Raw genomic sequence first — 14838 nt, forward strand, 5'->3', positions numbered from 1 at the left:
GCTTAGGAATGGTACCAGTTTACAATGTCCCTGGCCCTCCTCTATTAATCATTAATTGAGATTTTTTTTTTCTCCAAGCTTGCATATAGCCCAGGACTACAGAGACATTTCCTCAATTGGAAGTCTGTATTCCCAAAAAACTATAGTCTGTGTCAAGTTGGCATAAAACTAATCAGCAAAGTATGTCTCTTCAGAAACTTGTGGACTCTGGAATGTAAAAGTTCTATTAAGCTAAAATGCATTATGAACTACCACAGCACGACCCAGCTCCAAGATTCCTCTGTATAATTGCCACTGCTATCCCAAGAGTGCTACATTTGACTTTTAAATTCTGAGGGACCTCAAAAACTTTTTCTAACACATTTTCATTCTGGCTGTCAAGAAACCAGAGAACTCTAACTGCCTAATCCAAGACCCCTACCTGATCAGCCTAGCTATAATTTCTAATCATGTGATGTTTTTCGGCCCTTACACACTCTATGCTCCATCTCTGTCTTAAATCTCCAAAACAATGTCTTTTATTACTCTTGCCCCAACTTGCCAAAACATCTCTGCACTGACTTGGGCAATTAAAGTCCGGCCCAGCTGGAGGTGAACAGTTTTTTGCCTAGGTATTCTGACATATCCCTCACCTCTTCAGGTCCTTTGCTTTGGACTTGCTAAACCTTTTCCTAACTCCCAGAACTCTTCTCCAGTATGTGGATGATCTATCTTTGCTGTGTGTCTTATGACTTTTCTCTATAACATACCACCCTACTTAACATTTTGGGTATCCAAGGATACTAAGTGTCTTCTAACTCTCAAATGCCTCCTTCCAAGAAACTAACTTTGGCCACACTCTGATTCAATCTTCCTCTGGCATACCTCAAATTTAAACACTCTAATCCAGGCTGTAGCTCCTCTCCAAAGTAAACAGGATCTTCTGCCCTTATAGGGAATAGCAGGTCATTTTCATATCTGGATCTTTAACTTCGGTGTCTTAGAAAACCCCCTTTACCAAGCTATTCATGGCCCTTTTACAGAGCCTCTGGATCCCTTCTCTCCTACTGAACTCTCCTTCCCTAAGTTTAAAGAGTTCTCTGTGACTACTGCTGCAGTTGGACTCTTAGATCCCTCTGAAACTTCTACCTCATTTGTATACTCCTCTCAGAACTTAGTCTTTGGTTTCCTTTGTCAGTTCTATGGAGACACGCTCCTCTTAATGCTAGAAGCCTTCAAAATCTATCAAACTTTAATGTTCCCACCTTTCATAATCTCCTTGAGTTACCTCACCATCTTCTTCCTTTTAATTCACTTCATTTCTCCATTGGATGGTATCCCGAGCTTTTGTCCCCGCCAGCAAGAACACACTCAGGACAACCAGAATCTTCTGCGGCAAAAAGCTTTATTGCTTACTTCTCAGGAGGAAGACCCTGAACCCGGAAAATGGCGCTGCTTATATAGCCTGCAGCGTGACGTTTCAGCACCTGATGTCGCGTGACAGCACCTGATTAGTTGCTTGCCCATCACCCCATTACTACGCCCCGAGATGGGCAGTGACTAGGCGTGAATTCACTCTTGCACTTGCACATAAGGCTTGTTTACTAGTTAGGCACAGTGGAAGCCAGCACCATCTTATAATGGCGATTGCTCACAGCACAGCTCTCCACAGGACGGAGCACAGGGTCCCCAATGAAGGAGCTAGAGAAAGTACCCAAGGAGCTGAAGGAGTTTGCTGCTCCATAGGAGGAACATTATTATGAACTAACCAGTATCCCCAGAGCTCTTTGGGGCTAAGCCACCAATAAAGAAAACACATGGTGGTACTTGTGGCTTTAGCTGTATATGTAGCAGGGGATGCCCTAGTCGGTCATCAGTGGGAGGAGAGGCCTAGGACCTGTGAAAGTTTTATGTCCCAGGTCCAATGGATGATTGTGAGCATCCATTGTGAGCTTATGATAAACAGCTTCAGTGCAGTAGCTGCATATAAAATTAACTCAAACAAATCTATGACATTTCTCTACACAAAGGATAAACAGGCTGAGAAAGAAATTAGGGAAACAATACCCTTCCAAATAGTCACAAATAATATAAGGTACTTTGGTATGACTCTAACTAAGGAAGTGAAAGATCTGTATGATAAGAACCTCCTTAGATATTAAATACTCTTTTTACTTTCTGTATAGACTTGGTCCCTAGGAAACACGGCACAGGACAATGCTGGTATTGAGCAGCTTAGATGATGTTTAAACTCAAACTATCTTAGCCAGCTATTCTGGTTATTGTTGATGGGCTCTCCTGAGAACCTCATTAAACTCATCTCCTTTGAGTTGATGTGGCAGGTCCATCACCACCCAGCCTTCCTCCCTATTGCTCCACCTCTCTTTTCTGGAACTGTAGCCATCCTTATAACTAACCAGACACACTCTACAATCTTTGCTCATAGGACCTTCATAAACCTCACCGCCATCTTCAGTTTTCTCCTTAGATCCTGATCCTGGTGACTGGATCTTCCTGTCTAACACCCCCAACTCTTACAGCATAAATGTTGGGGATAACACCAGGTACTCTTGACCACTCAAACTGTAGCAAAAGTAAAGAGTATTTCTCACTGGAAATACCCCTCTAAGTCTGATCTTAAAACTCTCAACTCTTCTGAGGATCCTCCCCATGCTGGTCTATACATGTCTACTCCCATCTCAGGCTTGATCCCTTCATTCATGCATGGCCCACACAACCAGGAGCTGCCATGATCTCCCAGATACCCCTTAATGCCCAAATTAAAGACCTTTCAGGACCAGTTTTCTCTGTGACTAACCAAAGTCCATTCACCTTTGCATTGCTTACTACCCTGAAAGAGCCATGACATTCCCTTAGTTTCTCAGTTCTATCATTCTTCTTTCCTCCTCCTCCTCCTCTTCCTCCTCTTCCTCCCTCTTCTTCTTCTTCTTCTTCTTCTTCTTCTTCTTCTTCTTCTTCTTCTTCTTCTTCTTCTTCTCCTCCTCCTCCTCCTCCTCCTCCTCCTCCTCCTCCTCCTCCTCCTTTTCTCCTTCTCCTTCTCCCCTTCCTTCTCTAACACACAGATGGCCCTCATAAACCTTCTAACTTTTTATGTGATACTAACTTCTATTTTACCATCAACTTCTGGTTCTGCTTCTCCCCGTGCAAAGCATCAGTTCCTAGCTGCCTCCGCCCCTCTAGCTATTGAAAGCATTTACATACAAAAGTTCACCCTCCCTACATTGCCACGCTCCTCCCAAGAGGCTGATACACTTTTACTTCTCTCTTCTTTCCCAAAGAAAAGACTCCTCTTGTGTGAAGTGAAAGATGTCAGAATTCCTTGGTGATAAAATGGTCCTGCCTTCCTGCAAGAGACATCTGGGGAGCTGTACAGTGTGTAGCCTGCTGCAGTACATATCTGTTTTCCTAAAACATTATCAAAATTCCAGTGACCCAACTAATCTGTGGTCACACAGATCTTTTGCCCCACCAAATCTGTAAACTAGGGTACTTTTCATTCATCATGGTCTCTGCATGTAACCATGGATATATACCAAATCCCTGCCACACTCCCATTGCTATTTCTTCCTCCACAGATATCTGCTTTATGTGCTCCTTTTTCTTAAAAAAACAAACAAACAAACAAACAAAACCAACAAAACAAACAAACAAAAACAAAACAAAAAAAAACCCTCCTCTTACTTCATAGAAAGAATAGAGGAAATTGGGTATTTAGGGACCTTGGTTTCACATTGTTCAATATATTCACCCCGGCCCATATCAGGACCAACATCTTTCACCTTCAGTTTGGCTAATGTGGATTACATCTCCATTAACCCATGTGTGTGACTTTCCTCTGGGTGCCCTATATCTTGCTTCCTTCATGAGGGGATTCTTTTTCAATTGCCCATTTCCTTCTTGTACTGTTTTTTCTCTCCCCTGTAGAATGGCCAGAAAACAAGAGAGATTTTTTTTTTAGCATTCATCTACATAATTTGGTTGGTTTCACAGTCCTTGGCTCTCTATTCCCTTCTCCCTTCACAGAAAACCGTTTCAAATGACATTTTTATTATTTCCTCTATAGTCTTAACTCCCATTGTTTGCAGTATTTATGTCCGCCTACGTTTTGTTTTCCTCCTACCTTTAAACGTGATTTGTGCTTAGTTCAAGTAGTCAGTTCTTGACTACTCTCATTGTGATAATAGATAACTTATAGAACTGTCTACTCTAGGATCAGCAATGTTCTAAACATTGCTTCTTTTCATTCTTTTGCTAATCTTTTGTAGATAATATTTCTAATGTAGGTGAAGAAAACTATTGTCCGGACCTCATGCATATCTTGCTTTAGACAAAACAGCTACAGAAAGGAGCTTCGATTTGAATCTAGCTACTATGACTTCAATGTTTGTTTTATCTACTACACTTATTCTTTTAATTTTAATTGACAAAATTGCCTGCATTTGTCTTATATGCTCTGATATTTTAAAATAACCATATTTGATAATTGGTGCATTGAATCAATTAGTACATGCATTTCCTCCTGTACTTTTTGTGAAATCAAATGTAAACATTCGATTAGACATTTTAAAGGCTGTGATACATAGTTATGATCACAATGTTGCAGAACAGATGCTTTGAGCTCATTCCTCTACCTTAAATTTTTTATCCCTTGACAAACAGTACTTGTTGTTCCAGTTTTAATTTGTGGTAACTTATATCCTCAGACTCTGAGTTAAACTTTTTCATATTATACATATTAATGAAATAATATAATATCTATGTTTTTGTGACTGGCTTCTTCCCGTAAAGATGCAATATTCTAGAGTTTCATCAATGTAGTAAAAATGTTGGCAGGATTACATTATTTTTTAAAATAAAAGGACATATCCTTTTATGTATATGTACCAAATATTTTCCTTATCTGTTCACCCACTGATACTAAGATTGATTTCATTCCTTGGCCAGTGTCAAGAAAGCTATTATGAACTTAAAAGCACAGAATTTTCTTCAGCATACGGACTTCATTCTTTTTGAATGTATAGTTATATTGGGATTCTTAGATCATACGATAGTTTTTGGTTCTGAAGTTTCATCATACTGTTAATACTGGGTGGAACAATTTACAATAGTTGACAGTAAACAAACATGTTCTTTCTGCTTTATACCAATGTCTTTCATCACTTGCTTTTGATAGTAACTGTTCTACATTTTGGTTCTGACTTATATCACACTAGTAATTAAGGATATTTAGTATTACCACACCCTTTCTTGATAAATCTTTATTATCTGGTCTATTTTAAAATTAGGTTGACTTCTTGCTTTTGAGCTGTTTGGGCTCCTTGCATATTTTGTATATTAGGTATTTGTTATTAGCAGCCTTTTAAATTTATTACTATCACCTTTTATGTAGTATTAGTCTAACCAATGGGCTTTTTCTCTTATGAGTTCTTTTGGCATGTGTTTTTTTTTTTTTTTAAATTTGTCCTAATCTATCACTTTATCTTTACTTTTGTGGTCTGTGCTTTTGAAGTTATATCTCAAAACCAAGCAGTGCTCAGACCAACGCCATAGACATCCTCCTCCTACATTTTACTCTAAGAGTTTTGCATTTCCAGGACCTGCATTTAAGCCTTGGGTTTGTTTTGTGTTGTTTTTCCTATGTAGTGTAAAGAAAGGGTGTAATTTTAGTTTCTAGATGCTCAGGTGTCACAATACCAGTTATTGAAAGTACTCCCTTTTCCCTTCATGAATTCTTAATGTCTTTGTTGAAGATTTACTCTCTTTGCTTGGGATTGCCTTAGTGATTGCTGGTCTATTACTTTCTAAATGGACGATTACTTCCTTTCACTTAATTGGATCTTCAGCAGGTCTGACGGCACTGATCAATCCCTCCTTTCAGGTACTTTTTATTCTTTGCCCTTCGGTGCTTCTGTTCTATGTGCATTTCCGTTGTCGCGCCAGCTACTCTAGCTCTGCTGCCTTCTACATCCTCTATCCATGTCTAGTGTTCATTTCTTCCCCCTTCTAATCTGTGTGTCATTTTCCTACAGTAGCCCACTGAGTTTTAGCTTTCCATTCAACCTGTAGACTCAGAACTCTCAGGTTCATGCTTGTGGCCCAACTCCTTCCTCCAAACTCCACTTCATAAATAATTCTCTCATTTATAACTGTAACCATGATTGCTCTCTAAGCCTCACACTTACCAGGCCCAAAACAAATATAATGTTCCTCTATCTACAACCCTCTCCTGCCAACCATATCCCTTTCCAGGCCTTCTCTATTAGACTCATCCACTATTTCCTTATTTTTGTTTTTCAAGACAGGTTTTCTGTTTGTAGCTCTGGCTGTTCTGGAGTGCATTCCATAGACCAGGCTGGCCTTGAATCTGAAGATACGCCTGACTCTGCCTCCTGAGTGCTGGGATTAAAGCCCTGCCCCGTCACAGCCCTGCAAACCACCGGCTTCTAATTGCTCAGTTCCTGATTAAGTTCTCCATTGGTACATCCCTCACCTGCTGGTTCTCCTCATCTCAGTAGCAGTCAGCCATCTACTCTTGGCTCTTTAGCTCTTAGCTGTTAGTCTCCTGGAGCCACATGGTCACAGATTTCTACTCCCTTTCATCTTTCTCACCTCAGTCACCATAGAGCTGTCTGAGCAAGAGGAGGCCTACCCTATCCAAAGACTTTCCCTTCTAAAGAAAGAAATAGCTAATCTCTTCTTAGCCATCACATGAGTGCTCCATTTCTGAATCATTCCCCTCAACCTCTCCCTTGTTCACTCTTGGCCTCCCAGCCACCTCAACCATATTGTCACCACAGCAGAACATGCCCCAGTTTCTGAAAGGGGCCATTGCCTTTCTTTTCTTTGTTTGCTTTCCTTATCTAGATCTTCATAACGATGCTGCCTTCTTAGAATCCAGCCTGCATTCAAGGCACATCCACAGTAGAGAATGCCCTGAAATGTTCAAATATAGATGAGAGTTCTTTCCCTGCTCGATGACTCTCAATCTCTCCACTGGATTTTCTTCAAATATTTACTTCCTGTATAATTTACTTGGGTGTTTATTATCTGTCTTCTCCCCAGCAATATAAGCTCTCTGAGGACAGGAAAAGACTTTGACCTGTTGTTTTCATTATATATCCAGTACTCAGAGAATTTGTGATACGTGGTCGTCACTCATTTTAACTGTCACCAAGTACAGTACAGCAGGTGCTATAACTTGTATATTATAGCAGAAAACAGTGGTTTGGGGGAGTTAAGAGCGAGTGACTCATGCTTAACTAAGAGAATACTTTAAAGAGCAGAGGAGAGTAGGTTCAAAAGTCTGTGTCTTGTTTATTTTAGCTTCTGTTTAAATACATGCAGTTGAATCAAACATAGAAAACATCTCCCAGTGGTATCTATAGTAACACAAATATCTGTGGTGTTGGAGATTGCACCTGCTTCTTGACTGTTCTGACAAGTGACTGTCAAAGGTGTATATCACCTCAGTTTCTTGATCTCACATAGAGGGAGAAGAAATTACGCCTATAGGATTTTTTTCCTTCAGAAAAGCTTAAGCAAGCTACCTTACCCGAGTTACTGCCAACTCCATTGTTCATTTCTAGCAGACAAGTTAATATAAATGAACAATGTGCTGATCATATTTATGGGAAGAGGAAGTTCAAAGTGTTTACAACATTAGACTATGTCAGATTTCCTACTTACCTATTTAAATGTCTATTTCAATGTTACATTAACATTTTCTGAAAGCGTGCTTCTCCAGTAGATACATGCTTAATTTTTAAAGCTGCCTTTTATCTTAGGAGATGAAACTTGGTGGTTTATTGTTCCACAGAAAGGACAGTATGCTGAAGAGGAGATGTGGGGAGAAAGCAGTCCTGATGTAGACAAACTAGAGTCCTTTCAAAGCATGTCATGTGATTCATAGTTTTCAATCATCCTCAAAGCTCTGTCGGTCATCTTACTTGGAGGTTAGAAAAATGGCTGTGGGAGCCCGGCAGCTTATGAGACTGGCTTTCCAAGTGGCTGGCTTCCAGATATAATCCATCCACGTTGTGCCTGTGGTTACTGCCATTTGGTAGCAGTTGTCTCCTCAGGCGAAATGGAAAGAGGGGTGATTGTGGGCCCTGACATTGGCTGGAACACGTAGGAAATCACTGACACTTTCAGACTTCTCCAATTAGTTTATTTCCAGGGAAACAGGGCTAAAAATTCTGAGAATGCAGGGTTCACACAATGTTACTGCTTCCCAAGAGGATGTCCCCTGCCAAGGCCTCACCCTGTCCCCTGTAAAGGGTCACAATTGTTATATTGCACTTTGGGAGTGTGCAATTGGCTTTAACAAGCCTGCTGCAGGGTGCCACATCCAGGAGTTTATGTTCTTGTGATTAATGCATTGAATATAAAGATGTGAAATACACAAATAAATATGTTTTTATGGCAAGACAGATTGCCTCTGTATCTGAGACTATATAACAGCTCTTTCTAATCTAGTCACTGATTGTCTCTGCTTCGCCAAGCATTTACCGATGGAAATGGTCTCTGCACGTTTAGAAAAGAAATCAAACCTGCATTATGGAGTCGACATCTTTGTATTTCCGGTTCCGTGCATGGAAGATCCATTATAAAGCTATAGTTGATGTGTTTTTAATTAAAACCAGGAAGTGTCCAAAGCTTCTCAACGTTGTTCCATCTCTTGTTTCTGTCTGCACAGCTCACCATGTTAGAACTGGGACTTGCGAGGTTGTGGCGCTGCACAGATGCTGTAATAAGAACAAGATAGAAGAACGGTCCCAAACGGTCAAGTGCTCCTGCTTCCCTGGGCAGGTGGCAGGCACTACCCGAGCTGCTCCGTCTTGTGTGGATGGTGCGACCTCTTCCATTGCTCTTTGTAATAGCATGGTTGGAATCGGAACCCCACTATAATGCTGTCTACTACAGTCACTCCAAGGGGGATAACACTGTAAATCATGTGGCAGAAAGGAAGTTATTTGGGAGCATTTTTGGGGGGGGGGGGCGGGACGTGAATACCTCTAGCAAGAGTGAATCACAGCTCGTGTAGTTCTGTTTCAAAAGCATTATAACAAGGTTTCAGTCAGTCAATGTGCTTCTGATATTGTTGCCATGAAATGTAGATTTACTGGTAGATAGGAGATTCAAAAATTACCTGGGAAAAGCAAGATGGCTAAGAATGGTGAAGTAATATATGTTCAAAAGCTATGAATAGAGTTTAAGAAAAAGAGAGAGAAAAAAAAGGAAACTCAACATCGTGATTGGCTGAAGATAAAATTCACATTAGATGACTTCAGTGGAGATGAATATAAATATTGGTTTCTTTGTTTGATTGCTCATATTATTATAGTAGATAATAAATCTTTGTATGAGGCTATTAATTGTTGCATGGTAAACAGTAATTTGTTATGTGGCCTATTCCTTGTGAAGAAATTACTGTTTACAATAAAAAAAACAAAGAAAAAAATCATATTAAGTCTACTAACACTCTCCTGATTTTTAGATTGCTCATGGGGAGAATTTCATTGACTTTAAAATATTGATTCATCCAGGCATGGGTATACTTTATTATGTGTTTATATAAATCAGTGCAAGGTCTCTCAATATATCAGTTAGATGAAGTTTCTGTTTTCGCTTGAAACATTCTTCAACATTGTGAGTATAGTTATTACTTTCTGTTGAAAAATCTAGAAATTTATTAATATTTATGTATAATATAATCACAATATATCCCATGTTAGTTGTTCTCATTGTGGTAAAATAGTCTGGTGTGGTGACACATGCCTTTTATCCTAGTACTTGAGAGACAGAGGGAGGGGGAATCACTGTAAGTTTGAGGCCAGCCTGGTCTACAGAGTGAGTTCTAGGATAGCCAGGGCTACACAGAGAAGCCTTATCTTGAAATAGGGTACCCTATATATCTCGAAAAACATATACATATGAGAAAATTCTTGAAAATACAATGTATATTGGTTAGATCAGAGATTTTGCCCTGTGAGTCCTAAATAGAGATAGTGAGCTTAATTTTTCTCTCTTCTCATAGCATCCATAGTGGAACAAAAGTGGTGGTGTCATATGCAGCCATGCCTGGAGGGAGAGGAATGTAAAGTCCTTCCAGATCGCAAAGGATGGAGCTGTTCCTCTGGAAACAAAGTAAAAACAACTAGGGTAAGTGGACAGCCAGCATGGGAGGGAAAAAGCTGAAGTAATGGGGAACAGGATATGTGCTGTGGTAACTTAAGTGACGTTTGCAGAATGAGAGCATAGTTTTATATAATGTGAATTTCCTATTTATTCATTTCATTCATAGCATATTTTTATTTCAGAATTTCATCTTCCACCCACACCATCCACCTCCATGTTTTCTGATTAATGAACTAATTCTCTTCATAAGATACTGCCAGGGGCATGAACACCACCCCATATCCCCATGATCCATTCTAAATGGCAGACAACTGGCCCTAATCCCTGTTCTTCAGCTGAGTAGCTATGGCAATAGGACCTGATAAAGATGGATTAGTTTAAACATGGCTTCCTATCTATTTATAACTTGGGTTCCTTCTGTTTTGTGAAAGCAATTATTTTGACCTTCCTGGGATTTGGATCATCACATAGTTCTCTGAGGGTTAAAGATTACGGGTTACAGGTTATGGGTTAAAGATTCAGGGCTGTAATCATTTTCCCTTAGAGTAAAGGCAGTTCACAATCTCAGGATCACAAATGATGCTCAGGACAGGGATGCATTTCTGATCTCAAGAAAGGAAAAGCCATTTTAGTTTTAATTTCCCCATTGACTACTTGGATTTTCTGGACTAGAAGAATTTTAATTCCTTTTAAAATATAAATATATAAATTTAAATGCAATTATTTAAATGTAATTATTTAAATTATTATATACTTATATACTTATAAATTGATTGGATATCTGAATGATAAAAACAAAATAATTATATAAGGATGTTTTATAAAGAGTGACACCAAACTAGATAATGATATTTATTTGACATAAAAAAATTAAATTTTCTGCATATCTTCAAGTGATTCATTTTATTGATGTCATCCCAACATATTCTAGTCTGTCAAGTAATATAATCAATGCCTTGACAGTAGACACAATGTGACCATGTTTTGAATAACAGAGATAAAATCATACTTTGTTGTTTTGCCAAGTATTCTTGACTCTAATTTGTTGGTTGAATTTTGAAAATATTTCCAAAAATATACCGAGTAAGAACGTGATTATTTAATTAGAATAATTATATTATTCAATGTCGTTACAAATTTTCTACTTTATTATGATTTAAAAAAACATTGTTCTGATATAAAATTTTCTTGTATTTATTAACATGAAATTATTTTTTCTCATACTATCTCTATTAAAAAGAAAACTTATGAGAATTTACTAAAGATTTGAGATTCTGAAACACATTGACAAAATAAATAAGTAAAAAAGGTGAGCTCTCTCTAGCCATTCTGTGTTTTCATTACTTCAGTGGACAAGGGGAAGCTGACATTTATGGGACCCATAAACATATGCTACCTACTGAACAAGGTACTTTAAATACATTATCTAATTTACTCCGCTTAATAGCCCCATAAAGATGATATTTTAATCTCCATTTTACCAATGAGTAAACCAATACTTTTGCAAAGTTAAGTGACTTCACAAGGTCATGACAATAATTAATCGAGGGACTATGAATCAGCCACACAGCTCAGTTCTCAAAATTGATCCCTTAATCTGTACCTCTAACTTAACGTTAACCTGCGATTTAATATTTGTCAGTGATAACGATAAAATGCTCCTATAGTTCTTTTCTTAAGAGGTAGACCTTTGAGAATATATTTAACTGTCTGGATCATTGGAATGAAAAGGTCAAGACAATGCTGTTGGAATTCTCAAAGATTATTTTCCAATGGTGCCCTCTCCTTCCCAGTTGGCCATGTTCTAAATAATCCAAAATTAAAACTGAGCTTCACCTTCACAAAATTTACCGCGATGGATAGAAATAGGGGAATGCCAGGACCAAGAAGTGGGAGTGGGTGGGTGGGGCAGTAGGTGGGGGAGCATGTGGGGGACTTTTGGGATAGCATTGGAAATGTAAATGAAATAAATACCCAATTAAAAAAAAGAAAATATGTAACTAAAAATAATAAAGGTTTTAGATTTAAAAAAAAGAAAGAAAAGAAATAAGATGTGTAAAAGAATGAATAGCCCTGGCAGGAAAAGCACATCTAGGCTCTGTAGCTTGTAACACTGTCAGATATTCTGTCATTTTTCCTCACTAAGAGCAGCTGATAATGGAAGACCTTATAAAACATGTTGTCACCCATCCTTGGCCTGGGATAAAAAACTGTGGCCAGGCAGGAAGTTCTTCCAATGTGAGTTCCCTGGTAGATTTCTTTGTGTCTAGAGTTGATAGTGACAATTGTGGCTGGACACAGGAGCAAAAACTAAAAACTCTCAAGTGTTCACACTACTGGAGCTGGACTTGATTTTTTTTCTCTTACAATTTTATCCGTTTTTAGTCTCTCCTTCTCCCTCCCTCTTCACCCTCTCTACCTCTTCCATATCTCCTTCTCTCTCCTTTATCTTTCTGCCAGGCATACTCCCAAATTGCTTCCCCAGCTGTCAGAAAAATGTCTGTGTTCCCCTTTCCACAACTCAACTGCCACCCATACTGTTTTGCCTTCTCTGTGCTTCACCTGTTACGATGGCTCTGCTGCCTCTATTGTCACCAGTTCAGCCTTCACTTCTGAAAGCAGATAAGAAAAGACTACTCAAGGAAAGCCTCCTTATATTCAGTATGATATTACACCAGGGCAACAGGCTCATGGCATTGTTTCTCAGCCAATTTAACAAGTGAGCCTGAGAAGCAAGCTTATATAGCCCCCAAAGGGTGTTTGGATCAACCATAGTCATTGATGTTTTGGACCAATTATAGCCTGTCTCTTGAATATAAGTCATACTGATCCCTCTGACAGGTCAATGGGGGAAGTCCTCCTCTAACTTAGGTAGTTGTGGGGTCATTTAGAGTTCCTTGAAACTCATGATAAGACAAAGTCTGATAGAGATTGTTTCAAACCACAGTGACTATGTCTCTAGGGCCATGGAAATGATCTGTGGTTGTCAAGTAGCTTTCTTACATTACCTGAGGGTTAGTCTAACAGCTGGTACCAGCAGTGGAAGGCAGGAAGTATGAGTGGGTATTGGCCAACAGTTCTGTTGCTCAGGGCAGCAAAAATGAGCCCAACAGCTGCAAATTAGGGACTTAGATTGCTCTGTGCCTCCAGCATTTCTGCTGACTGGAAAATGGACATCAGAAGCCCATCTTACAGTGAGAACTGAGTGAATTTACTGTTAAAATTAGTAGTGACTTTAACGATGTTTATCAGTGTTAACATCTGCCCAGCAGCCAAGGGAGAGGTGAGTTTTCATCGTCCATTTCAGATTACTACAGTTGTATTTAATCCAGTGCATGGATTAAATTGCTTATAAGATTTCTAATGATTCTAAGGCTAGAAATTTCATCTTAGAAATGAAAGAAAGCAGTAAAGGGAGAAGATAAAAATGACTTGAAAGAAGGAACTTTCTGAATTATCAAAGTAAATTACTTCCTTTTGTTTTATAAGAAGCATTTTTATCCTAAATCGTTTTAAGATATATATTTTAATTTTTCTTGTCCTTTGATAATTTTAAATTCTCTTTGTATGTATGCATTCATGTCTTCATGTTGATCACAGAACATGAGTATAGATGCCCCAGAAGGCTAGAAGAGGATGTCGGGTGTGGAGCTGGAGTCACAGGGCTAAGGCTACCCAAATTGGGCTCTGGAAACTGAATTCCTGTTCTTTGTAAGAGCAGTAGATGCCCTTTACTCCTGAGCCATCTCTCTGACTTTCGTTTCCTGGTCTTCATGGCTTTAATATCCTGTATTTTCATAAGGCTAATTTTGGGTATGTGTATAAAATGAGCATAGAGAAATAAAGCAGGTATTTAATTTTAAAAAAACTTGTAAAACATGGACATACTTAGATATTCTCAATGAACTGAATGCTATGACAGTATACCTGGATGATCAAAATTGCACAAATATAAATGTGTAGTCGAATGTTGCTATAGTGCCATGAAAAGTCAAAGACTCCAATGTCATAAACTCTGTGTTTTCCACCGAAATAATTTTTTTAAAAGGGAAGGCAAGAAGAAATGTCCTTTAAATAGGTTGGAGCATAACAGTATGGCACAGAGCGAATGCTGGACAGAGGTGATTTCTACAAAAGATAAGCAGATATAATTCTTATGTTAGTAAGAAGCCTAAGTACTTATTGTATTCATTGCTTTTGTCTTGGGATTTTACTGCTGTGAACAGACACCATGATCAAGGCAAGGCTTATAAGGACAACATTTAATAGGGGCTGAGTTATAGGTTCAGAAGTTAAGTCCATTATTATCAAGGCAGGAACATGGCAGCATCCAGGCAGGCATGGTGCAGGAGGAGCTGAGAGTTCTACATCTTCATCTGAAGACTGCTAGGTGAAGACTGACTCCCATGTTGGTAGGAGGAGGGTCTTAAAGCCCACATTGCTACACTTACTGCAAGGCCACACCTCCTAATAGTGCTACTTCCCGAGCGAAGCATATTCAAACCATCACAGCTGTCACTGTCCACTTACTTAACCAGTCTTGAATAAGATAGTTAGGGTTGCTTGAGTCTGATGAAACCATTATTCCTAATTTGCCAGGTCCTAGACATAAAAGGAGGCCCAAAAGAGTGGCTAGAAAAGGTTACAAAGTAGCTTGGGAGCTGCTCTCAGCCCAGAGTTATTTGTGTTTCTGAGGCAATT

General features: G+C 39.0%; 1 protein-coding gene across 8 annotated transcripts in view; it reads left to right on the forward strand.

Annotated features, from left to right (window-relative positions):
• Nucleotides 1-14838, forward strand: part of Tafa2 (TAFA chemokine like family member 2) — a 477181-nt gene that overhangs the window by 431640 nt on the left and 30703 nt on the right. For all 8 annotated transcript variants that reach the window (NR_153334.1, NR_045514.1, XM_017313953.2 and 5 more), the window contains 2 exons: nucleotides 8696-8848; nucleotides 10037-10161. Coding sequence is in view for 6 of the 8 variants with exons in the window: in XM_017313953.2 (XP_017169442.1) it covers nucleotides 8696-8848; nucleotides 10037-10161 (278 nt within the window). In the remaining 2 variants the exon portion in view is untranslated. The remainder of the gene's footprint in view (nucleotides 1-8695; nucleotides 8849-10036; nucleotides 10162-14838) is intronic.

This window comes from Mus musculus, chromosome 10, assembly GCF_000001635.26.
Source record: "Mus musculus strain C57BL/6J chromosome 10, GRCm38.p6 C57BL/6J".
NCBI classification, from domain to species: Eukaryota; Metazoa; Chordata; class Mammalia; order Rodentia; family Muridae; genus Mus; species Mus musculus.